The sequence below is a fragment of the Sarcophilus harrisii genome, chromosome 4 (genome assembly GCF_902635505.1).
Source record: "Sarcophilus harrisii chromosome 4, mSarHar1.11, whole genome shotgun sequence".
Taxonomy (NCBI): domain Eukaryota; kingdom Metazoa; phylum Chordata; class Mammalia; order Dasyuromorphia; family Dasyuridae; genus Sarcophilus; species Sarcophilus harrisii.
The window spans coordinates 35,904,659-35,932,630 of NC_045429.1; the positions used below are offsets into that span (position 1 = coordinate 35,904,659).

Below are 27,972 nucleotides of genomic sequence, written 5' to 3' on the forward strand. Positions count from 1 at the left end.
ACTATTTGCAAGGCTTTGCAGTACAACAAAAATGTAAAAAGCTAGAAAGCCATTAGATTGGCTTTGATGTTAAGACTTTATGAAATAAGTTTATATCACCCAAGAAGTATTTAAAAAGTGGGACATCAAAGGTAGGGGAAAGATGGGAAAAAGGAAAAAAAGATTCAATAAATTTTTCTAATGTTCTAAATATTCACTTTCAACCTCTTATGAACTTCACTACCAGTTTTCAATTAAAATGATTTGCTGAGTCTTTTGTTAACCACTGACCTAATATCATGCTCTTTACCTAATTCCATAGGGAGCACAACAAAATGCTAGATAAATCAATGTGAATGTCACTTTGTGACTAGAAGTCACCTAAATGTAAAGATAGTGCTTGGGAAGAGCTTATGTTTTAGGCATTCAAAGCCTTTCTCATTTAATTTCTATTGTAGAAAGGTCTTTCTACAAAAATTTCTTTCAGGTGCTACTGCTGTGTAGATCAGTGCCAATATTAAAAACAACTAGGGGTCAGGGAAGAGGATTGATAGATCCATTTTAGCCACACACTAAAGTATGTCAGATCTTCCTTGATAGCTTGTCATAATGTTGAAAAATATTTGACATTTTCTGCCTTGCAGCTAACAAAATCCTTAATAATTGCCGAATTTTAACTTTTTTTATTCTACAGCAAGATACCCTTAAGCATGTGGGTAGCAAGAGATCTGTACTTGTAGGCATAAAGGCCTGAGTTTACTTCAACTTCAGATTCTTATTGGCTGTGTGACCCTGAACAAGTAATTTAACTTCTGTCAGCACAATCTCATTCACAAGCAAGTCAAGACATCCTCCTCATAAGGTCACTGGTCTTTTTTGAGAATCAGGATGAACAAGAGATTCCACACAGATATTTTGCAAACATGAAAGTGTGCTTACTATTGTTATTATTTTGCCTAAACTTGAGAATCAAAAGAACTGAGTTCAAATCCTGGCTCTGTGACCCTTAAAAATATTCTATAACCTCTTTTTACTTCCCAATAAGAAGTAACTAAGTCTCAACGATTTCTAAGATCTTTTTCAGCTTTAAATTTTTCTGAAATCTCAATACCTGTTCAAGAGTATCCCGTACTAAATAAAGAAAACAAAATCTTGCATTTACTAGAAATACAGAAACTTTAGTATAAGCCAGTATTGTCAATATGAAAAAAAATGTATAAAACAGAAGAGATTTTTAAAAACAGGATAGCATAATTAATATCTATTACTGCTATTTAAGATTAGCATATTATAGCTATTCCTGAAACAAAAAAAAAACATACTCTTAAGATAAAAGTTTATAGAAAATCGTAATGAAATTTAGTCACTATGTTCACATACATATATTTAATATGTAGGCTAATAAAAGACTATGTTTCAACATTTACCTCAGATTAAAATTTTTTTTTGTAAAATTTTTATAGCTGATAAATATGAGCATTATCTTGTGAAATAAATTTCACAAAATTTCTAATAAGGAAATCTGTTTAAAATGATTGTAAATATATTAACCTATATCAAATTGCTTGCTTTCTGGGGGGGGGGGGTGGATTTGGAACTCAAAATCTTACAAAAATGAATGTTGATGTGATAGATGAGGCTCTTCTCAGCAATGAAGTGATTCAAGACAACTCCAACAAACTTGGGATGGAAAATGTTATCTGCATACAGAGAGAAAACTATGGAAGCTGAAGGTGAATCAACATATAATATTTTCACCTTTTTTTCCCTTTCTAATCTGATTTCTTTTACAACATGAGAAATATGGAAATCTGTTTAAAAGAACTGCATATGATTCAGAAGGAGGGAGGTAAGAGAGAGAGGGAGAAAAATTTAGAATACAAAGTCTTACAAAAATGAATGTTGAAAACTATTTACATACATTTGGAAAAATAAAATACTACTGAGAGAAAAAAAAAAACAAATAAACAACCTCCTTCTTCCCCACAAAATTATTCTCTGAAAATTTTTTCATCATTCATCCTTATGGTCAGGTTGGTATTCAAGTAACAAGAGTATCAATGCTGATTTATCTTGATAACTTCATAATAAAACTGGTCCATCTTTTCCTTCTCAGTAATAAATGTTGACATCAGTAAAAATATAAAATGAAGTATGCTTCAAACTGCAAAAACCAAAAATGAATGTGGAAAACTATCTTTACATGTAATTGGGAAAAAATAAATACTAAATTAAAAATAAAATTTTGGTTTTACTATATATATATTTTAACAATACAAAAGCTAAGGATTTTGGGAAGATGTTGGAGTAGGTTGTTAAATTTTAAGTTCTCCAGATTTCCCCCACAAATAGAAAAAATTTGTTCCTCAAGGTGAACATGGACTCCTGAGAAAATCAAGAAGACTTGCAGCAGAACAGGGGTCCTCCAGAGGCAACCCAAGAAGACAGACCTAGGGGTAGGGATTAATCTGAAGTATTATGAAAAAAAGCTAACCAATTAGAAAAGGAGTACAGAGTCTCAAAAATAAAAGTAATTCTTTGAAAACTAGAATTGGGCAAGGGGAAACCAGTGAAACTATGAGAGACCAAGAAATAACAAAGTAGATTATAAAGAATGAGAAAATAGAACAGAATGTAAAACATCTTATAAGAAAAATGACAGATCTAGAGAACAGATCAAGAAAAGAAAATATAAGAATAATTGGACTGCCAGAAATTTCTGACCAAAAAGAGAACCTTGACACAATAATGCAGGAAATAATCCAAGAAAATTGTCCTGAAGTGATAGAATATGAGGGGAAAGTAGAAATAGAAAAAATCCACCTATCACCACCTCAAAGAGATCCTTTGAGGAAAACACACAGGAATATTATTGCCAAATTTTGAAACCCCTAGATCAATAATTTTTAGGAATTTCTATCAACAAAACCTGAATTTAACAGAAAATTTAAAATATAAAAGCCAATATGAAAGATCAATTTTAAGGATTTTAACTGGGACAAATTTTAAACATGGGCAAATTTATGGCTTTTATATGCATATATGTATATTAGAAGCTTAAGAGTCACATCAACATTGGAATAGCTCAAAAGAAAATTTGGCAGAGTTAAGGTAAAAATAGTAATCATGTTATACAAATGAGGTATAGAGAAAGAACAGACACAGAGGCATTAGAGGGAGAAGAAGGGCTCCTAGTTGTGAAAACCTAATCATTTTAGAACTGGGTTCAATAGGCAACACTACATATATTCTATAAAGAGTACAGAACTCTCCAAAATATATAAAGAAATAAGAGGGGAGGGATGAGCAGAGGGAGAAGCAAAGATAGTGAGGGAAGAAGACAAGGGGGAGGAGGATTTTTCTTGGGTGAGGGGAGGTTAAGTAATAGCAAGGCAAATTAGAGAGCAAAATTTAGTCAGCAAGGATAGGAAACATGTGTATGGGGGGTGTATGCATGTATGTATTTACACGTGTATATACACAAATATATTTTCTTCATTGTAGCTTGCTTGGGAGTGAGAGTGAGGGTGGGGATGAAAGGGGGAAAAAAGAATAATGTAAAAAAGGTGCGTAGCACAAAACCAAAGAACAATTTACAAGGAAGTAAAGAAATAGTGAACATTCAGGGATATAATTTCTTCTACACACACACACTCACTCACACTCACACACACACTCTCTCTCTCTCTCTCTCAACGTGAAAACTTCTTGTTATATATTTTGAATCCTTCCTGACATTTTGCTTGGCATATAATAACGCTCTCTTTTGTTTTGCATTCTTTTCTTATTCTACTTTTCAAATAAAATAAATCTAATAAATAAAAAATATATAACAGAAAAAGAAAAACTAAACAAAAAATATATAAAAAGACAATACACAAACTTTGAGTCTTACACTTGTAAAGTTTCATCATAAAAAAAAGCAGCCAATTTTGCCTGTCAAACTATTAGAATTATCCTCAAATTTTAATTGGCTATGAATTCTAAGGATCAATAATGTTTAAAAAGCTTCCTGGTATCTAGGATTTACCTTAAGTACAAAGAACAATCAGCTAGCTGGACCCTGATGATCCAGTATACCATAGAACACTGAGATAGAGGAGCACTCAGCTGAATCAATGTCCTGTACTCACTAAAAATACTTCTGTTTCAAATTATCAAAAACTTCTCAACATGTCTTATTTGTTCTAATATTGAACATCAAATACCACATCAGCCCAGTTTACCTAGATCGTTGAGAAAAGAAAATATTTCAAACCACTCATAGTTGCAAGAATTTCTAAAAACTAAAAACGTTGATCAATACATCAAGGTAAGACCGTAAGAAATACACATACATATACTGCCCTTCCCCCCCAAAAAAACACATACATATGTATCTTTCTTATCCCTGCTAATTCTTTGCTTTAATTCTGCCCCTTAATTTGATATTACTTAACCTCTTCACCACAGATCCTTCCCTTGATTTTTTTCCCCACAATCTTTGCTTCCTGATCTACCCATCCCTCTCCCTCTTGTTTCTTTTATAGATTTTAGAGGGTGCTATATCCTTCATGATGTAGATGCAGTGTGATCTTTTTAACCTATTCCCAATTTGAGTAGGTTTTCAGAACTACAAACCTTCCTCACCTCTCTAATGCCTGTTTTTCTTATGCACCTCATTTATATAACATAATTACTATTTTTACCTTAACTACCTCAATCTTCCTTTTAAGTTACCCTATTGTTGATGTCAATCTTAAACATATGGTATACACTTCCTATATTAAAAATACATATAATATATATATATATATATATATACCCTGAAATTAGGAGGAACTGAGCTCAAATCTGGTCTCAGACACTTAATACTTCCTAGCTATGTGACCTTGGGCAAGTCACTTAACCCCAATTGCCTCGGGGAGGGGGGGGGACGACGACTATAAATTTGTCCATGTTGAGTTCTTTGAAAATGATCTTTGAAATTGGCTATTGTATGTTCAATTTTCTATTAAGTTCAAGTTTGGCTGATAGAAAGTTCTGAAAATCTCAAAGATCACTGAATGTCCATTTTTTCTAATTCAGTATTACAGATAATTTTGCTGGAGATGATATTTTTGGCCACAGGCCTAGTTGTTTTGATTGTTGGTAGATATGCTTCCAGAGTCTGCAGTTTTTAATTGTGGCTGCTGATAAATCCTATACAATTCTAATGATAGTTTTTGAATTGTTTTTTTTTTTCTTGTTTCTTTCAAAATTTTCTCTTTGACCTGGAAATTTTTGAAATTTGACAATAATATTGTGTGTTTTCATACACAAAATCTCTCTGAGGTGGTGATCAGTGGATTTCTTCTATTTCTACTTTCCCCTCAATGTTCTATCACCCCAGGACAATTTTCTTGGATTATTTCTTGTATTATTGTGTCAAGATTCTTTTTTTAATCACAACTTTCAGGCAGTCCAATTATTCTTTTCTTTTCTCTTCTTGATCTGTTTTCTAGATCTGTCATTTTTCTTACAGGATGTTTTACATTCTGTTCTACTTTTTCATTCTTTATATTGTTTTACTTCTTGGTCTCATAACTTCACTGGTTTCATCTTACCCAATTCTAATTTTCAAAGAATTATTTTCATCTTTGAGATTGTATCTCCTTTTCTAGCTAGTTAACTTTTTTTCATAATCTTGTTTTTCTTGTAGGTCTTTATTATTATTATTATTTAGTTTTTCTCAATGTCTCATTTGATTTTTAAATTCTTTTTTGAGTTCTATAAATTCTCTCTGGGCAGAAAACCAGTTCATGTTACTCTTTGGGGAAGAAGCTTTTTTAAAATTCAGTGTCCTCTTCTCTGATGATGAACCTCAGCCTTCCCTATTCTCAGAATAAGTTTCTACGGTGGGATTCTTTCTTCTTTACAAGTTCATTTTTTTTTTAAATAAGAGGTATTAGTGCAAGCACCTCAGACCCCCAACTCTTCAAGCAGCTGGGGGGCAAGGAAAGGAGGAGTAATAGTTTCTGCAGTTTCTGCAGGAGGCTCCAGCCAAAACCAGCTAACTCTAGGACTCCCCACTGGAAATGTCTGAGAAGCCAGGTATTTGCACTTCCTATGGGGACTTTCTTCAGATCTTCATGGCAAATTTGTTTTATTTGTAGGGGAAATCTGGAGAGCTTGTAACTTACCAATCTACACTCCCATCTTCCCAGAATTCTCCCCTCTTCAAATGCTTTTGAATTTAAGCACCCCCTTCAAATGCTCTAAGTATCCTACTGATTTAAAAACAAAAAACTGAGACTGTGTCCCCAAATTGTCCCCTAACAATCTTTATGTATATTTATTTTCAAGTAATGTGATGTATCTATACATATTTATAATCACGTTAATAACCATAACAAAACTGAAAAAGATAAAAAAGATTATCTATTTGATTGTAGAATTAACAGGCACCATCAGAGTTTGAGTGACAATAAATTCTTTAGGAAAGTGACTTGTTCAAGCACAAGGTATAGGAAAAAAAAGGATCTATCAAAGAACAATAATACAAAGTTTGTACCATACAGGTACGATGACCATACTTGGTCCCAGAGACTTGGGAAAGCAGACCTCTCGTGTCATGATCAAAGCAGGGGGTATTGTGAAGGTGGAAGCATGACAGTTGTGCTGGTTTGACTGAGTTTTAAAATTTTTTTTATCTGTGTTATAATGAAAGCCTGAATATGTAAAGGAAAGAATTTACATTTTTTGAACATTTAATTTTAAATTTAACCATGTAAAATGCTTTAGCAATGCAGTGATTTAAAAATACGGGATGCCCAATTTAATTCCTGTGCGCTTATATTATGTTTTTAATAACTACTGCCCAAGCAGTTCTATTAACAGTAATATCAATAGGTATTCCAGTCCATTAAGGCACAGCAATGAAATTCATTTTTTTTTTTACTATCAGGATAATAAAATTTATTTTCACCATTCCTTTTCGGTAGGGTAGTTCAATACTTGAATTCTAATTCAGAACAATACCACTGCAGAGAAATAAATTATACTGGAAAAAAAATGCACCAGTTATATATTTGTAAATGATTGTAATATAAAACAAGTAAAAATGTTTCCATAAGTGCATTTAAAGTAGGATTACAGATCCAAATTTAATTTATATACAACTATTCCAGGAAGCCCCTACAGAAGGAAACAGGATAAAAGTAGAAAGAAAATTTTTAAATTATGAATTAAAATATGTATTAATAGCAAGATTTTTGCTCATTAAAATACTAGTATTTTTAAAAAGCAATGTGACTGAAATAGCTTTCATTATTTTTAAAATTTTTAGTTTAAAATTTTACAATACAGCCATTCAAAGATCTCATATGTAGCTAGGTGGCACAATGGATAGAGCACCAGGCCAGGATTCATGAAGGTTTAAATTCAAATTTAGTCTCAGACACTGACCCTGGGCAATCATTTCACTCTGTTTCAGTTTTTTCATCTCTAAAATGAAATGGAAAAGGAAAAAGATAAACCATTCCAATAATTTTGCCAAGAAAATCTCAAATGAGGTGACAAAAAAGCTGAACATGATGAAAATGAGTAAATAACATCCAGAGGTCTAGAGATCTAAGTATAGTTTACTCTGATACTTCCTTTAAAAAAGATACCTCATGAAGATATTTAAATTCAAAATGAAAAAGTGTACTGTTGGCTGAGCTTAATAAATAACGATATTCGTTTTTCAATTTCATCTATCTTATGTAAAGGTTTCTGCTGAAAATTAGTTATTACTCTTGCAAACTATTCAGAAAATATTTTTTATATTTTTAACAAATGAATTCTTAATCTACTGAAATTCTTTTAGAAGTATTTTCTAAAGAGGTTAATTTTTGTTTTCAATGTAAGCGTGTAGGCGTAAGAGTTCTACTCAACAATTTTATTTATTTATTTTTTTTGCTGAGGTAATTGGGGTTAAGTGACTTGCCCAGGGTCACACAGATAGGAAGTGTGAAGTGTTAAGTGTCTGAGGCCACATTTGAACTCAGGAACTCCTGACTTCTGGGCTCTATCCACTGCGCCACCTAGCTGCCCCCTCTACTTAACAATTTTACTTCATTTGGGGCAACAAAAGCCTATTTCTTCATTTTGAAATGTATGTTAAAGATGGGTTCTGTTCTGGCGGTGATTAGGGGCACCCCAAATTTCAGGTTTTTCATGCTGCTGTTTTTAAAGCTAGTTAGTTCTGGGGGTCTCTTTAAGTTTTAGTTCTTCAAAGATGGTTAATCTAAAGGGAGGGGTGGGTCACAGCTATTCTGACCTGTGTTCTGGTCTATGAGTGACCACAAATACTCTTCTCTCTGCCCTGGAATTACAACCAGGGCTCCTGTACCTTTGTGGCCATGAGACTTAATGAGTTTATGTTCTTCTGTATCCTGGGATTTCGACTTGGAACTGATTATGGGCAATGTAAGAGACCCACACCAAAGTAAAGAGTCTTGCAATTTCCTTCCAACCAACTGTCTGACCCTTACCCTCGTACCTTTTTTTCTCCTTCTCCCCAACTTTTCTGGGCTAAAGCTATGGAAGATTCTTTCAGTGTTTCAATCATTTCCCATGGCCTGCATAGGGCTCCATTCTCACCTGAGTGAGAGAGAGCTTGACTGCTAAGTTGTCTTGGGCTGGAAAATTGTTTCACCCTGATCTTTTGTTCTGCCAGAATTCATTTTAAAGTATTGTTGTAAAGTTGCTTGGAAGGAAATTTCGGAGGACTCAGATGAGCCCTTGCTTTACTCTGCCATCTTAGCTCCACCCCCAACCACCTTTAAAAAAAAGAAAAAAATATAATCAAAATGAATGCTAGGACTTCCTAAGTATAATTTCCATCATATGCTAGGATCAAAAATTTGTTTCTTTTTTTGGTGGGGATACATAGCTTAAATACTAAAGTAGTTATACAAATAACGTTTAGAAATGTCCAATGAAGCCAAGAAACTAAGAGGCAGTATGGAATGATAAAGAGAAATAGTATCAGTTAAGAATAGCTGGGTTCTCATATATACTGGCCATGTGACCTTGATAAATCACTTAACTTCTCAATATTTCCAAGAAACACTTAGAATTATAGATTGTTGAACACTTATGGATCTGCATTGATTGTGGGAGGAATTCGCCAGGAGCACCTATGTTAATAAAGCCACAAGTCTTCTCCCTCCCTACCCTACCCCCCCAAAGAAATTAGCATAGAAAAGATTTGCTTTCTTTTGAAACTGTGGCATAGATATATGGAAGAGCATCTTTAGGTATTAAAGACTATGTATTCCTCTTTTCAATAGGCTTAGTAAAATATAGGAGAATCCAGATCTGACTGTGTGTTGTGGTTTGATTCCTTGTTATTCAATTACCAGCAAGTACCCTTTGATTAACTCAATTTTGTCTAGTGGATATTATATTTGTGTCAGGAGACACATGCTCTGAGACCATTCCAATTACTATAGGCCTAATCTCTATGGAAACACATCAAGGCAAAAAAATGAATATTTAATAAAATAGAGGATTTTGGTAAGTTTATTTTGATTTTATCTTAAATTATTTATTTCTCTTCATCTCATTCCCTACCATTCCTAATAAGAAATACAAGGTCCATAACATGCTTTCTTTATTCCTCTGTTCCTAGTAGCAATTCATCAAGGCTTTCAAGAGGACACAAGTACTTTCTTCCTAACCACATAGCAACAAGACACTCTTTTTTACATAAGACAGAATGAAATATAGAAACATTAAGCAGAGTTCTCTTTTTCCCTAGAAAAAGAAGATTGTAGTTTTCAATGAAAACACATGAAGCATCTATTTGTAAAGGATCATAGTTTAAAGGCAGAAAAAACTTCAGGTAATTTAGTCCAGACCCCAAACATTTTAAAGATGAGAAAACAAAAAGCCAGGGCAGTGAAGCAACTAGGTCAAGACCAAGATTTCAACCCAATTCCTCTAATACCCAATCCAGTACGATTTTCATAAAACTACATCCTATTATGTATATTCTATTTCTAGTATTTTATCTGTTATTTCAACAGCAATGGACATTTCTATTTTAAATTCTGAGTCACAGAAAATAAAGTTAAAGGCATGTGAACATCCTCAATGGTTCCAAGCAAAACTATGATCTAATCTTTCAATGAGGTGCCGATGGAGAACACTGCCTACAGTTAGAAATATATCAAGAGTTTGTAAAGGAATGAAAGTACAATAAAAGAAAATATGGTATACTCTTGAAGAGTTGTATTCCTAATTACCCCAACCTTAAAAAAAATTTCTCTCAACTAAAAGTTTCACTTACTGCACTTTCAAGTATACATTTTCTTGTATTTTCATATTGTATTGTTTTCTATCTTTTAAAAGATAGGTGACCTGTAACCAATGAATTCCTATAAAGTGTAACTGAGAGCAGAATATTGTAAGGTAAGGTACTGAAGCAGAAAACTGGATATGGATTGTTGGCTGTACCTTTTCCAACATGTTTTGCATGATCGGCAGAATTTTATACATCAGCAGCAAAGAGTAATGAGACCTACAGGTGTTTATTAGTCAATGTTGCACAAGAAAAATGCCAAACCAGGAGCTTTGAAGATCAGAATGTATAGAGGCAATCTTCAACTTCTGAAAAAGGATAGTTTTCCGAAAGTAAATCCTTAAGTCATTTTGGATTCTGAATGCACATTCCCAAGGAAATAATGTTGCAATGGTAACCAAGGTTCCACAGCCAGTCTGCAAAACTCATACATAAGGTATAATTCTTGAAAACACATGTATTAAGCAACACTATTAACTAGACTTCAGTATTGATACTGAAAGGGCTGTTAATTCACTTTATGTTGCAATAACAGGCAAAATATAGACAAAAGTGCATTAGACTTAGTGAAGCAGATTTCAGTTCAACAAAAAAACTATTTAATGATCCTTTGCTATCCCAATAATTTAAAGAATTACACTGGGGGAAAAAATGTAAAGTTCCTATCAGCATTTTTTAATAGCTTTTTATTTACAAGCTATATGCATGGGTAATTTTTTAACACTGACAATTGCAAAACCTTTTATTCCAATTTTTCCCCTCCTTCCCCCCACCCTCTCCCCCAGAGGGCAGGTTGACCAAACATGTTAAATATGTTAAAGCATGTTAAATACAATATATGCATACATGTCCATACAGTTATTTTGCTGTACAAAAAGAATCCGACTTTGAAATCGTGTACAATTAACCTGTGAAAGAAATCAAAAATACAGGTGGACAAAAATAGAGGGATTGGGAATTCTATGTAGTGGTTCATACTCATTTCCCAGAGTTCTTTCACTGGGTGTAGCTGGTTCAATTCATTACTGCTCTATTGGAACTGATTTGGTTCATCTCGTTGAAAAGGGTCACGTCCATTCATTGGAAGTCTTCACTGGGAAACTACTAGGGGTATTATAAAACTTACTTTTCTATAATTCTATTTCTATAAAAGGATAGAAGATAGAATAAATGTTGTAGGGTATTTGTTTCTAAATAAGTCTAAAACCAAATTTAAAATGTTATCATTAAACAGTTCCTATTTATAACTATTTCTAAGAGAAAAATATATTCTGTTCTAAGGATATCACAAAATTATATTTCCTTTGAAACTGCCCTCTTCCTACCTTTTTTAAATCTTCTTAATTTTTACTTCCCCCTCCAAACACTCTCTGAACTAGTGACATTATTCTATCTATGCCTTTCAAATGGCTCTCTGATACTTGGAATCTTTTCCTTCCTCTCCTGTTAAGGGACAGGTCAATTCTCCGTGAGCCTCCACAGCTGTGGATCATAGCATCTGAAGGAGTTGCAGGGCAGCCTTTGCTGACACAGGTGTTGCACACTGGAAATGAGATAAATTGGAGGCAGAGGGAAGAGGAGGGAGATCAGACAACACAATGGCCTCTCAGTCAGAGAAGTCAAAGAACAGCAACTGTCTCTCAATCTCCTTGTATCATCCTCTCACAAGAGGAGATCCATTCTGCAGGTCTGGGTTGGATCTCCAGCAGCCACTGTCAGGTGGCTCCTGTGTATTCTAACAGCTCCTGTGTATTCCAGCACTCTCCCTTTGCCTAATTCAAGATTCAGCTCAAATACTACCTTCTGTATAGGGCCTTTCCTAAACCCTGCTCCTTAGTTCCTCTTCTTAGAGATGACCTTTCAGTAATTCTTTGTGTAGCTTGTATGAACATATTTTTAAAATGTAAACTCCTTGAAGACAGGAACTATATTTTTGCTTGAAAAATTAAAAAAAAAGATTCCCAGTGCTCAGCATAGTGCCTGGTAAAAGTTAGCATTTAATAAATGCTTATGGACTAACTGAAGGAGGTAGCACACCTAACCTGTACTTGGAAGCTAGGGATTTTGTAAGATTAAAAAATGAAAAAGTCATAAATTCCAGAAAAAGAATCACTTGTACAAAGGTGCAGAACTGGGAAATGGAATGTTATTTATAGCAGGAATATTTAGCTAAGTATTCACGCTGGGGTGCTATTACAAGCTTCTAGGTGGTAAGGTCTAGTCGTCCTAGAGACATCAGCCAGCTGGTATTAAAAAGAAATGCAATTCATCAGAAAGGCCTGGAGAAACTTACATGAACTGATGCTGAGTGAGATGAGCAGGACCAGAAGATCATTATATACTTCAACAGCAACACTATATGATGATCAATTCTGATGGATGTGGCCCTCTTCAACAATGAGATGAATCAAATCAGTTCCAATACAGCAGTAATGAACTGAACCGGCTACACCCAGTAAAAGAACTCTGGGAAATGACTATGAACCACTACATAGAATTCCCAATCCCTCTCTCTATTTTTGTCCGCCTGCATTTTTGATTTCCTTCACAGGCTAATTGTACACTATTTCAAAGTCTGACTCTTTTTGTACAGCAAAATAACTGTTTGGACATGTATACATATATTGTATTTAACTTACATTTTAACATATTTAACATGTATTGGTCAACCTGTCATCTGGGGGAAGGGGTGGGGAGGAAGGAAGGAAAAAGTTGGAACAAAAGGATCTGCAACTGTCAATGCTGAAAAATTACCTATGCATATATCTTGTAAATAAAAAGCTATTAAAATTTTTTTTAAAAGTTTTAAAAAGCAATGTAATTCGACATGTTCATTTTTAAAAGGTACCTTACTATTCAAAAATAATACAATTAAAGTCACAAAGCTTATGGGAAAAGTGGGACTGGACAAGCAAGCACAATGCTTCAAAACTTCATCAGTGACATAAAAAAGAAAGGAGCCTAACAAAAACAGTACAGTTTTATAGATGTAAAGTGGTTTAAAAAATGTTACAAATAGTAGCAACCATGAAGCTTTCCTCTGAAACTTGGCCTCTGCCCTGGGTTGGCAAATGGCCCTTGAAAGTCCATGGAGATAAATAGGGTGGGAACTAATTTGGACTAGCCTTCCTTTGCCTGGCATACTAGAAGATATATGATAAATGTGACAATTTATCTTAAAAAAGGCTAAAGTTTGCTTATGGTAGGCAGCAAACCTGTCGATTATTAGTTAAGTGGTATATTTTTCTGCATTCTCATTGTGGAAACTGCACACATGCAAACCAAAATTGGAATAATGCTCAAAATGTTTTCTAACATAGCAATCATGTTGGAATAAATTCATATTTTTTCAAATAATCATTATAGCATAAATGACTGCATTAGTTAAGGGATCAGGTGAGGAAGGGGAATGAAACTTGGAAGTCATCATTTCCAGGTATTAATAAAATACTCAATAGATCTGACTTTAATTTTCAACTATTTTTAAATTAATTCTTCAACTTTTTTCAGGCTATTTTTCTTTTTTAATCTTCCATAGTCCCTACAAAATATATTTGTTTTGTACAAAGCTGGTGACAGGAAATATTCCTCTCATCCTCCTCTTTTTTTTTCCCTCTACATTTACTTTTCACTGAAGAGCTCAGATTCTTCTATTATTCAAGCATCACCTCAATGCAGAAAATTAACTGTCTAGCCTTTTATGTGACTTCCAATGTCCATTTCCAACTTCTTAATATATATTTCCTCCTGAATATGCCACCTATACTTCAAATTCAAAATGTTTAAATCAAAATATTTTTCTCTATCCACAAAAAATAATGTTATTGATTTTCCTGCCTGTCAATGGCTCCATTATTTCTAATCATGGCAATTCTAAATTTTAAAGAACAAATTTACTTTCCCTTTATTCCTGACATCCTATCAATACAAAGTCATAGTGATTCTACCTTTGCAATATGATCCTGTATTCAATTCTGTGATATTTATTTATAATATATCTGAATTATTAAATTGGTCTTATAATTAGACTTTCTAATTCCATTTTCTTCTCTTTATGTTTGAATCAGTTTAATAACAGCACAAGTTTTCTTAATCTTTTTTATGCTTGAACCAGTTACCATCTTTGACCTACTGACCCTTTCTTAAAATTACTTTTTAAAGGAATTTACAAAGGAAACCAATTATAGTGAAATAGTTATCAAAATAAAAAGTCTGAGACGCCAGGTTAAGAAACCCTGCTAAGCAATAAACAGGGAAAACATTTTTACAAAGATCCTGATAAAGACCTTAATTCCAAAATATACAAAGAATCAGGCCACTCTCCAATTGATAAATGGTCAAAGGATATGAACAATTTTCAGATGATGAAATTGAAACTATTTCTACCCATATGAAAAGATGCTCCAAGTCATTATTAATCAGAGTAATGCAAATTAAGACAACCGAGACACCACTACACACCTCTCAGATTGGCTGAGATGACAGGAAAAGATAATGCTGAATGTTGGAGGGGATGTGGGAAAACTTGGACATTGACACATTATTGATGGAACTGTGAATATATCCAGCTATTCTGGAGAGCAATTTGAAACTATGCTCAAAAAGTTATCAAACTGTGCATACCTTTTGATCCAGCAGTGTTACTACTGGGCTTGTAGTCCAAAGAGATCTTAAAGAAGGAAAAGGGACTTGTATGTGCAAGAATGTTTGTGGCAGCCCTCTTCGTAGTAGCCAGAAACTGGAAACTGAGTGGATACCCATCAGCTTGGGGATGGTTCAATAAGTTATGGTACAGAAATGTAATGGGATATTTTTGTTCTCTAAGAAATGATGAGCAGGATGATTTCAGGAAAGTCCTGGAGAGACTTACATGAACTGATGCTAAATGAAATGAGCAGGACCAGGAGATCATTATATACTTCAACAACAATACTATATGATGATCAGTTCTGATGGACGTGGCTCTCTTCAACAATGAGATGAATCAAATCAGTTCTATTTGTTCAATAATGAATAGAACCAGCCACACCAGCGAAAGAACTCTGGGAATTGAGTGTGAACCACTACATAGCATTCCCAATCCCTCTTTTTGTCCACCTGCATTTTTGATTTCCTTCACAAGCCAATTGTACACTATTTCAAAGTCCAATTCTTCTTGGGCAGCAAAATAACTGTATGGATATGTATACATATATTGTTTTTAACTTATGCTTTAACATATTTAACGTGTATTGGTCTACCTGCCATCTGGGGGAAGGGATGGAGGGAAGGAGGAAAAAAATTGGAACAAAAGGTTTTGCAATTGTCAGTGCTAAAAAATTACCCATTGCATATATGCATATATCTTGTAAATAAAAAGCTATAATTTTAAAAAAGAGGAAGAAGAAGAAGAAGAAATCCTGCTAAGAAACCAATTTTTCTGAATTATCAACTTGACTGTATTATTCATGGGTTAAAAAAACATCAACAATTCCCCATTTCATATAAAACAAAATTAAATCTCCTTTGTCTGGCATTCAAGGCCCTTTAGAAGCTCACCTCAACCTACCCTGTGTTCTAGTCAAACTGTTCTTTTTGTGATTTCCTATCCAAATTCATTTTGTACTTTCCGATCTGTATTTTTGTGTCTGTAGAGTTTTATTAATCTAGAATGCTGAACTTCATTTCACTTAAACAAATCCAAATTACTTTTCAAAACCCGGTTTAACTGGAATTTTGTGTGTGTATATGTGAGAGAGAGAGAGAGAGAGAGAGAGAGAGAGAGAGAGAGAGAGAGAGAGAGAAACTTTTTCTTATCATGCTAATTGGACATGATCTTTCCCTTCACCACAATTTCCTGAAGTGAGGAAAGGTTAGGTAAGGCAGGATATACTGGGTCATTAACTTCCTACAACCCAGAGTTATATTTGATCTTATTGTCAGGGACTAATCTAAAGGGTATGACATTGATTCAGATTGTTGTGAGGTTTGAGAAAGTAGAGGGGACAAGAAATGAATTCAACCTGAACTAATAATGATGTCTAGTATGAGAACAACAGACAAAACATGTCAACTGCTTTCTCAGTCTCATTTTCTGAGGTGATATACTTTAGGAACAAGGTTCACAATATTAGTATTTCCCAAAGTATTTCTTTTAAAAATATCAGATATCATCTGTGGTTAAGAAAGACAGAAACAGAAAGTATGGTCAGTCAATTTATCTTTGCAGCTTCCATGTGGGATTATTCAAATATTCTAAGTATACAAGGATTTGGGTTCCAGTTTTACCATGTAATAAGGGCAAAGTCATTTCCCTAGAGTGTGCCTGAGAGTTTTCTTCTGTAAAAGGGAGGATTGGGTCCTAACTTTCTAAGATCCTAAAATTCTATGGTTTTCTATCAACACAATAACTCTCTAAAGAGAAGCCAGTACCTTCAGAGCTTCATACTTCATGTTATCATAGTTTATGAGGTCTTTCGTTCTATGCCATAAACATTCTCTTTATCCCAAGTAGCCATTTTGTCATCTTCCCTTTTTCTCCCAGACTTTCACATCATAAGGGAATTCAGTCTATTCAGTTTTGGCAACCATTCCCCAAAAGTTCCAGCATGACTTGAGATATTGAGAGGTTAAAAGACCTGTCTAAAATGGGACTTGAACCCAGGTCATCCTGGCTCCAAATCTAGGCTCCAGATCTATCTACTGCTTCTATTATGTCTCTCCTGAATAATGTGACTGCTACATCCCAACTCCCCCCTTATAAAACAAAACAAAATAAAACAAAAATGGGTCAGCTGATTAGATGACTTTCTAAGTTTGTTATTGTTAAAAATAGCATTTTTACAATATAAATTTCTACTGAAAATGTACTGATAACACTGGGGTAGGAAACAAAGACTGCTTCTGGTCTCAGGTCTGCCACTGATGAGCAGTGTGATCTCGACAATTCATAACCTCTATGAATCTCAGAATCCTGAGCTATAAAATGAAAATGGATGAGACAATCTCATAAGTCCTAGAGAGGTATAAAGTTCCATTATTCTTAAAAGGTGCAATCCTAAATAACTTTCAAAGTTTAAACACACAAAAACATGCTGAAAAACTTTTAAAAGGAAACCTAAAAACCTTTTTAGTAACTTTGAAACAGCTAAATAAAAAATAAAAAAACACAAAATGCTGAGTTTTGAAGTATTACATTGGTTCAAAAATTCAAACTTTATTTTACAGAGACTAATAAGATTTCTTGTTAGCTTATTGTCTCTGACAAAATCCAGGCCCCTCCAAATGTGCAAATGATGTAGGAGGCACTTTTAAAGGAAAAGATATTTATTTAAAAGTTCTAACCTCAGTTACATATCAGAAAGAAAATATCTCCCATCTTAGCTTACTGTACTTTTAAAAAGAGATAATTGTAACTATTTGACAGCAAGCATGTATCTTATTTAATTTTTTTTTATCTTCAGCATAATTTATAGCAACTTAATACACAGTCAGTAACCTTAAATGTCTGTTAAGTATCTGAAAGCAAAATTTCTCTACTATAATTTCATTATTAAACAGCTATAAATTAAAAATTAATAATTATTAACTTTCTAAAGTAAAATTCATCTGATACACGTTTAGAAAATATTTCAAGTTATGTACAATACCTGTAAGATCTTCTGGATCTGTTACAACAATATGGGCATTTAATTCCTGCAGTTTATGATGTAATTCTTCTAATTTTTTATTTGATTTTTTCAAAATATTGTCCACATAAGCCAAATTTTTTTTGTCTGTTGTGACCTTCCTGAGATTTTCAGCTCCTTCTTTTATTTTCAGTTCTTTCCTTATTTCTCGTTTGATACGATCCTTGATATCATCCAATTTCTGTTGCACCATTGTGTCTGAAAAGTCTAACTTTTGGCCAGTGCTCACATTTTCAGGAAGGAGAAGGCTTCGAGCATCCCCCTATAGGAAAAACAAAGCATTAGTATTAATTAATTATCCAGCATAATATGCAGCATATATAATATCAGGTCTTCCACCCAGATTGGTCCTAAATTAAATATAACATAAGATATTTACATGTATTTGCCTATATTATACCTAAAGTAAAATCAAGATTCATAGAACTTACTATTTACCAAAGAAAAAACTGCACTTGACAAAATTTTAAAAATCAATGACATTCTTTTAAATACCATTAGATAAGTGAATTAAGTATATTATGTGGAGGAGGGAGGGGATTTTAGGCTTTCCAATTACAAATCTCTAATTTGTAATTGAGGTATGATTTCCAAGGATTTAAAGTACAAAATACTTAAGGTAAATACATCTACAGAAAGGTTTTAATGAATAATAAAGCTATAAAATCTGTCAATGATTTAAATGGTCACTTCTTAGAAATTTCCAAGTGAGGACAACAAGGACTCTAGCCATCCTCCTTATCCTCTTTCCCCTGGCACTCAGAATTTGTATCTAAAGTCCTGGTTTCTGAAAAGGGAAATTTTGATAGATCTAGAACCATGTTTCAATACCAGTTCCAAGTCATTTCTAAACCATGACACTTTTTAAGTGCTACCCATCCTTCTTCTCCCTACTATTAACTCCCCTTTATCAAGTGAATATAAGCCCTGAGGACAGGGGTTAACTTGCTTTTATTTACAACCATATCCTCAATATTAGCAATTATTGGCCCAAAAAACACACTAAATGCTTTTTCATTCATTCATTAACATTTTTTAAAGTACAGTAATAGTTCAAAATAAGCAAAAACCAGAAACAATCAAATACAATAGGCTAGTGTTTGATATATCTAAAAACAAATTGAAAGCAGTACTCTATTCAACAAGAATAGATTTAAGCCAGCGTCCTAACACCTACACCACATTATTTTAAGTTTCAAATAAATACATAAAAAGATAATTAAAAAGAAAAGAAGCATATAGCTAGAAGAGGATTTTACTCAAACTAAGGGACAGGGATAATAACAGAGAAAACAATTTTGATATAAAATATTAAAATTTTTTGCAAAAACAAAATTGATATTACTAGACTAAAGGATAGTGGAATGGGTGAAAATACTTGGAGAAATTGTTCCTAATAAAAGTCTAGTATTCAAGATATATAAGTAACTGACAGAAATATTTAAGCATGTAGTTTTTCTTTAAAAGATAAGTGGTTAGAGGTAATGAACAAGTTTTCAAAAGAAAAATGGCAACTTTTCAACAACCACATTAAAGATTGTTAGAGAGGCACTAGTGAGTTTTACTTCACTCTTCCCCCGTTCCCTAATGTCAAATATGACACAAAACCGAAATAGTAAATACTGAATGTACTGTTGGAAGATGGATTAATAGCTAACTATTTTGGAAAACTTCTTTACAAATATGCAAGAAAAGTTATTAAGCTGAAGTGGGGTGGGGGGGAATCTTCGATTCAATGGCATACTACTTGCTATACACTTATGAATATAAAGACAAAAAGGCCCCTGGATACATTCGAATAGTGGAAGTGTGGAATAGTGGTAGCAAAAAAACAAAAAACAAACAGAAAATATGGATGCTTATCATGTGCAATGGTTAAAAATCAAACTGGCTTATGAATATCATTGCATCGTAAAAATTAATTACCAATTAGAAATTCGGAGAAATGCAAAGTCATATGATTTGATGCAAGGTAAAGTTAGAACAATAACTGCCATAATAACTACAATAGCACATAAGGAAAATAATACTAAAACAAAACCAAACTTTGAGAGACTATAATATCTCAATCTTGGCCCCAGAGAACAGCATACTAGGTAGCTAGTGCTGTACCTGGTGCCAAGACAGAGATATGTTCAAATTATGCCTCAGACACTTACTTAGCTATGTGATCCTGGTTAAGTCAACTTTCCTTCTCAGCCACAGTTTTTTCATCTGTAAAAAGCAGGAAAATAATAGCATCTACCTTCTAGGAAGGTTGTAAGAATCAAGAGAGATAATGTATATGTAAAATGCCATGCAAACCTTATAAATGCTAGCTAATATTATTATGAAACCCATCTCCCTCGAGTCAATAAATAGGTACAGATGGTAGGTCAGAAATGTTACAAACATTATTAGATGTGGCTGCTGTTTTGGATGCTTCAGCTTACTGGTTTTTCTTTAAGGAAGATGCTCACTGGGAATTGGGAGAGTCAAAACTGACATGCAAAAATTAAAGATTAATGAAAAAAACCTGACAATTATTGACACCATTTTAAATATCTGAATCAAATGATTGGGGATAATGTTTTTTTTCCTAAGAAAAACCATAGATTAAAATAATAATAATAATAATCCTTTAAATAAACACTTCTTTATTTCAGTATATTTTATTATGGATAGTAATAAACTATGGATTTCCTAAACTTTGAGTAGTGTCTAAAAATCATATTGGTAATATAGCTAGTTACAAGTTTAAAATTTTAATCTACTCATTTATAATAGCTCTTAAGCAGGGAAGAGTGTAGCCTGTAGTCAACTTTTAAACACTGAGTTAGTTAATTACAAAACAGACTATGATTCTTTAATTCTTTACCTTTCAAAATTACACCCATCAGTCTGAAATGAGAGTAGCTAAACATACTCTCCTTACTCACCTCCATCCCCTGCAAATATCACCCAAAAGGCATTCCCACTGCCACAGTGAATCACCCCCACATTAAAGAAATATATTTGAATGTATTTGGAATCAAGATGGTCTCATTTGAGTTCCTGAGAACAATTAGCTGCGAGGTATTGGACAAGTCATTTAGCTAACCTCTTCAAGACTCAGTTAAAGGCCTGTAAAATATAAAGGTTGGACTAGATGATACCTACTTTAAAAAAAGAAAGTTTTGTTTTGGCAAAGGCAACTGGGATTAAGGGACTTGCCCAGAGTCACACAGTTGGTGTCAAGTACCTGGGGCCACATTCCAACTCAGGTCCTTTTGACTCCAGAGATGGTGCTCTATCCACTATAGAGCCATCTTGTTGCACCTAGATGATCTCTTATGTTCCTTCTGGCTCATAATATTCAAAGACCCTCATCAAATATATAACCCTACACCTAGCAACTCACAAGTCTCAAATCTTCTTAATCTTGAATTTATTCCCTCTATTCTAGTCTAGCTAATCTATTGCCTGCTGCTTCACAACTCATAAATTTTTATAACTGCTGCTCTCAGTAAATGACAGAGCTAAAATTCGAACTCAGATCTTTGTGATCCCAAATTCAGCATTCTATTATTTATAATGCCACACTGTCTCCTTTCTGCTTATAAAATTTTTCCTTGTGTCTTGCAATTTCTGTCATATCTACATCCCACACCTCCTTAGACACAAGGATCAAAAATCACTTCCAGAGTATACTTTTAATTATTGTTAATCAGTTAATCACTTTAATAGTTATAGGGAAGTGTACTCAAAGGTAATTTTGATTATTATTGTTAACAATGATTCTCATTTATGTAATACTTTCAAGTTTATAATCCAACAACTCCATGAGGCAGGTAGCATTATTCTTATTTTACTGATGAGGAAACGAGTGCAAAAAACTATGATAAATCACTTGTTCAGTCATATCTAGGAAGTGTTAGAGACATGAATTGAAGGAGTTCAGAGAAAGAAGAGCTGTCTGAGCCTATATGGTCCAGCCTGTATCAAAAACTAGAAATCTATTAATATCTTATTGGGTAAAAAGACTCCAGAGAAGGGGAAGCAATCAATGATCACTCCAGGAAACCTGACTTTTGGTCAACTCAATTTTATGAAGGTTTTCTTACCTCAAATCTAAACTGTCTCTCTAAAAATTCACCAACTACTTCTATTTTTGCTCTCAGGAGATTCAGAAGAATAAATCTATTAAAATTTCCAGAAAAGAGCACTACAAATATTTTTTTAAAAACCATGCCCACTCCTAAGTTTTCTCTTCTTCATAATAAAAATAGAGTTCTTCCAACTGATCTTTACATGAATGAATGGATAAATTACTGGAAAAGGAAGAGATGAAATTAAAAACACAGTGGAAAGAGCTGGTCTTAATGAAAAGAGCCATCTCTTCACCTGACCTGGAATAAAGAAGTAGAGGAGGAAATATTTTATGTCAAAGGGTTTTAAGGCAAAGCTTAGCTAGTGGCTTTAATTTTCACCAGTATACCAAGAAGCAAGGTCCTCAATTGAGGAAAAGGTAGGGAAGGAAGTTATGAGAGATTTAAAGAGTAAATTTTTAGTTTAGCTTTTTTGGAAAATTAAATAGGAAACCAATTAGGGAGAAGTAAAAGAATCATCTGGCTGCAATGAGGCCAACTGAGATTATAACATATTGTAGTATGTCTAATCAGCTCAATTTTGTGACCTACAAGGCAGTATGATTCAAAGAAAAAGCATTGGATTTGGAGGTAAAACATACGGATTCCAATCCTAGCTCAACCACTTTCTTTTCAGTGTTAAATTTAAGGTAAATTATATCACTCTCCTGATTCCAGGTTCTTTATCTGTAAAATAATGCAGTTACACTAAAACATCTCTCAGATTCCTTCTGTTAACCTATGACACTGTATGTGTACACACACACACACACACACACACACACACACCCTACTTTTTTCAAACTGCTTCCCATCAAACTTACTATCACATATTATGAAATTAATTGTTTAAACTCAAATGTGAGACTTTATATTTTCAATTAAATTTCACCCTCTTAGATTCATCCCATTAGTTTAACATGTCAAGGGCTTTTAATATCATTACTGTTGACCTACAGGTCACATGAACTAGAGGACTGGACATTTTCTTTAATCCCCTTGAACTATCAAACTTCTCCACAATAGAAATCATTTGCCAAAGATAATGCAAATTCAGCTGTCTCCTCAGTCTATGGAGACCAAAAAGAAAACTCACTATTGAAATATAACCCACTCCAACACTCCATTTTGCATCCCTCTTTTCAGGACGGAGGAAATCTCTTTTCAGTTTGGGACAGTGTGTTGACCACACACCGTATGGCATGAGAGAGGGAAAATAGAATGTAGCATAACTCAACCAAATCTGGGAAAAGCACAGCATCTACCTGAGGTCAGAGGTGACTACATATTAATGAAGTTAGGGAAGGGATCTCCATTGGTGAATAACCCATCATAAGAGGAGGCTGAAACACTTTGAGATATAATCCACCAAGGAAATCACAATTAGAAGGGAAAGAATTAGAAAGAGAATAATAGGGAAAATGGGGGAAGTGATATGTGTGCTGAATTTTCTTCAAAGACCTTGAATATAAACAGATTAACAGGAAAAATAGCATCACTAGAAGGAAATATAACTTCCAGATTTAATAAGTGAGTTCAAGGAATACTGCAAACCAAAGGAAAATGTTCCAACACTAAGGCAGAAGACCTTTGTAATTTCAGGAGAAGATGCAAATAGAACACACTATTCCTAAGAGGTTTAAAAAAAGGAGAAGTGTGAGAAAATCATTTGTCTTCAGTAGCAGAAATGATGAGCAAAATAGGAAAACTATAATCTGCAATGGCAAGCCTCAGAGGACAGGAGAGGGAGAGGAAAGAAGCAAATAAAGACAGAAGTGAAGGACCATCTGAAAGAAAAGCAAAAAAAGTAGCATTCCAAGAAAATAAGCTCATTAAGCAAATAAAACATATTTATCTGGAACCTAAGGATCACTTATAAGTCTCCCAAAAGAACACAACTAAGACAAAAATCTTTAACACCATAATGGCAGGGGTGTGGGGACAAAAGAAAACATCCACAAACTTCTAAAAGTAGAAAATGCAAGTCCAATAGAAAAAATAAACAGATAACTTACAGAAAAAATAAAATAAAACCCCAACACTGCAAACTCCAGAATACACATTGTCCTGTTGAATTTGACAATTCAATTCAGACACGCAGGACATAATAAGCTTTGCAAGCTAAAGAACTTCAAATATAAAGGAAAGGACTTTTGAATTACGCAAGACTATTCTGTACTGTCTAGAAAACATAAAAAGGAACAGTATGTGTTTGGAAGAGCAATAGAGCTCAAGATACAGCCCAGGGTGATCTACACTAAAAATCTGAGCTTAATTTGGGGGGTGGGAGGGAGAAGAAAAAAGACACTAATAATAAAGATGAATTTGAACCATTTTTAGAAAGAACAACAGAACTGAAAACATATTGTTTGCTCCTCAAGCATTCTAAATAACAGAAATGCTGGAAGAATTAATAAATGTAATAAGCAAACAGCAATAGAGTGACAAGAGTGATCAGTAAGAGCCTTTCTTTTTAAAATATACACAAGGAGATAGATAAAAGGAGAGATCGGGTAGAGGGAAAAGTGAAGAGGCAGATGAAGCATTATGGACAAAAACTGGTAACACACTGTCTACAAGTGAATCAATGCTTTTTTTTTTTTTTTTTTGAGACTACAACATGGGAGGGTACACAAAAAAGGAGGGGAGGAAGTAGGGAAAAAGAGAAATGTGGGATACACAGGAGTCAAATCAAGAACTAACAATGAGGGGATGTGGACCTCTTGTCTCAGAAAGAAAAGAGCTCACAAGGGGATGGGTAAGGAATGGGAATGAAAAAGAAGAGGAAGGAAAGCCTTACTTTGAAGAGAGGAAGAGTTCCCCTGATGAATGCTCTTATGGATGAAGAGAGATAAAGACCTTACACTAGATGGAGTATGGCAGTTTAGGTATCTGAAGTCTACTTAGCTGACATGGGAACAGACAGGGAGTTGGTTGGAATCTCTTGGAGCCAACTGGCATATGGAGAAGTGGGTGAGCATGGACACAGGGAAATTTTGAGGCAAATGTGGAAAATAAAAGGTTATATATGGAGAGGGAATAGATTAGTGGTAGACGAAATGATCAAGGACTCTGTAGTTAAGGGACTCAGCCAAGGGGCAGGGTCTTCTTTTGATACCTGCAATAATTGGCATTGTTTTGAGAGTGACCACAAAATGGAAAAGAATCCCTGAGACAAGTGCTACAAGGCAGTGGCAGAAAGTACTGAGAGAGAAAAAAGCCATTCAGAACATATCCTGAAATCTTTGATTGCATGAAGAATATATAGAAAAAAGAGTCATGATTCAGAAAGTGAGGGTCTAAAACAGAGAGGATAGATAAGGAATAGAATGAGAGAAATTCTTTTGGGAAAAGAGATATAATAAAATTGGACTTTTAAAAAATGATAAACAAGATTTGCAGAAAGAATGGAGAAGGGAAAATCTATTTGGTTACGTGAAAGAAAAAAGGAAAAGGAAGAAATCTATAACCAGATAAAAAAGAGACAAAAAGGAACTAATAAATGAAACATGAAAGGGAAAGGAGTAACAAAGGTGAAGAAAAGAGAGTTAGTAGAAAAAGGCTACCTTAAAAAGATTAAAGTAAATGAAGGAAAATAATAATGTATGTATGGGAGTGGGAAGAATCTTCATTTGGGGGAAACAATTCTCAATTTTAGAAACATATGGAGGAAATAAAAATCTACTCATATTATTCTAAATGTGAATTGATTAACCAACCCAATGAAATGAAAATGTGATAAACTGGATAAGAAAACAAAACTCTACTATCTGTGGCTTACAAGAAACACATTTTCAAAAACAAAAATACACACAGAATAAAACTGAAGAGGATGGAAAAATGCATAATGCATCAAGGGAATAAAAAAAAAAAAAAAAAAAAAGCAGGAGCGCCAGTATGCTGACAAAACAAAAACAAACATTCAAAAAATTAAAGGGGACAGACAAGGAAACTACATTATGTTGAATGGATGTATGAATGAATGAAATGATGGTTATGTTGAATGAACCAAAAACACAAACCAATTTATCAGTAATAAATTCATATGCTCCAAATTCCTTAACATCCAAATCCATAAATCAAACATTATCTAAATTTCAAAATCCAACAGGAAAACAGGAAACAATAGACAGAAGACTTTAATATCACTATTGGTTCTGGCTAAATCTAATAGAAAAACAAACAAAATGAAAACACAATGAACTTTACAAATTTCTGGAGAAACTAAAGTCAAAAGTCTCATGGTATCCTCTGAGATAGCAAAAGAAATACATACATTTCTCTGCAAGACATGAAACTTTTTCCAAAACAATAAATGACTATATGCTATTGCACAGAGATAATGCAAATAGATATAAAAAATAAGTTAATATCCTTTACAGATAATAATTTTAAAAAAAGTTCATGAAAAGATATGCCATATAGAAACTTACTTTAAAAAAACCTTAAATAATGAGTGGGTCAAAGAATAAATCAAACAAACAATAACTATGTAAAAGAAAATGAAAATGATGAAACAACATACCAAAATTTCTGGGATGCAGCTAAAGCAGTCCTCAGGGGGAAAATCATATCCTTACAAACATACATTAACAAAATAGAAAAAGAGAGAATTAATGAACTGAATAAACATTTGAAAAACTTAGAAAAATAAATAAGCAAACCTAAAATAAGCACAAAAGAAGAAATGTCAAAAATTAGGAGAAACAGATGAAGGAGGGATTAAAAACCCATAGAAGTGCTAAGTAAAACTAAAAGCTAGTTCTTTGAAAAACCCTTAATTAATCGGAATAAAAAGAGAGGAGAAAACCAAATTAAAAAAAAAAAAACCCAGCAAAGATAAAAAATACAGCAAAACAGGAAGAAATAAAAAAGAATGGCCGGAACATATTATGCACAAGAATATACTAACTAACCTGAGAAAACAAAAAAAAGAGGAATACCTTTAAAAATATAAAATATCCAAACCACTTCAAGACAAGGATTTCAAATAACTCAATCTCAAAAAAGGAACTAAATCTAGCTGTACGGAGTTACCAAAGAAAAAAACTCTTGGTCCTGATGGATTCTCAGGAGAACCCTAGTAAACTTTTAAACAGCAATTAGCCTATAATTCACAAATTATTCTCAGAAATTGAGAAAGATAGCACCCTACCAGAATCCTTTTAGGAGACAAATAATAGTCTTACTACCTAGCTCTGGGGGAGGTAAATCATACAAAGAAAACTATAGACCAATAACAATAATGAACACTGACTCAAATTTTAAACAAAATCCTATCACACAGATTGTCATAATTCACTCAAGAAATCATTTGTGATGACCGCGTATTTTAAAATCAGCCGGAGTCAGGAATTCAGGTTAAGGGAAAATCTTTGATTTTTATTCTTTGTGGAGGTGAAGGGGAAATGGCAATATGAAGTGAGAGTAGTCAAGACACAACCCCCACCAGCAGTGCCTCTACCTCTCTCACTCCACCCACCAAATCATCTCTACGTCATTTCCTATACAACACATCAAAACTTGCACAGAGAGTGGGCGGGGCCATTCTTTCTCCAAGCATATACTAATAGAGTATTGTCCAATTGCTATTTAGCTTCAAGTGCTTAGGACCTCAGTGCATCAACTGGAGCTTCAGCTCATTACAATTATTCATTATAATCAAATGGAATTCAGGGATGCAAGAGTGGTCCAACATTAGGAAATCAGTCCACATAATCATCTTAAAAACCAAAACATGCAAAGCTACATGATTATTATGATAGCTACAGAAAAAGCCCATAACAAACTCTCTAATGCTAAAAACCCTACAAAAAAGAGTGACTATAACAGAAAACACATCTAAAGAAAAACAAATCAAGCATGATATGCAAAAGGAATACACTAGAACTTTCCCAATAAATGAGAGTAA

The 27,972-nt window shown here is 33.7% G+C and overlaps 1 protein-coding gene across 2 annotated transcripts in view; it reads right to left on the reverse strand.

Annotated features, from left to right (window-relative positions):
* The window catches only part of PKN2 (protein kinase N2), a 167,775-nt gene that overhangs the window by 75,938 nt on the left and 63,865 nt on the right, over positions 1–27,972 (reverse strand). The window contains exons 1-2 of one of the 2 annotated variants that reach the window (XM_031969380.1): positions 20,115–20,166; positions 17,917–18,217 (exon numbers count right to left, since the gene is read on the reverse strand). In XM_031969380.1, coding sequence (XP_031825240.1) covers positions 17,917–18,148 — 232 coding nt within the window. In that variant the 5' untranslated portion in view covers positions 18,149–18,217; positions 20,115–20,166. Of the gene's footprint in view, positions 1–17,916; positions 18,218–20,114; positions 20,167–27,972 lie in introns of those variants that run through there. The other variant, XM_031969379.1, reaches the window with a different exon arrangement.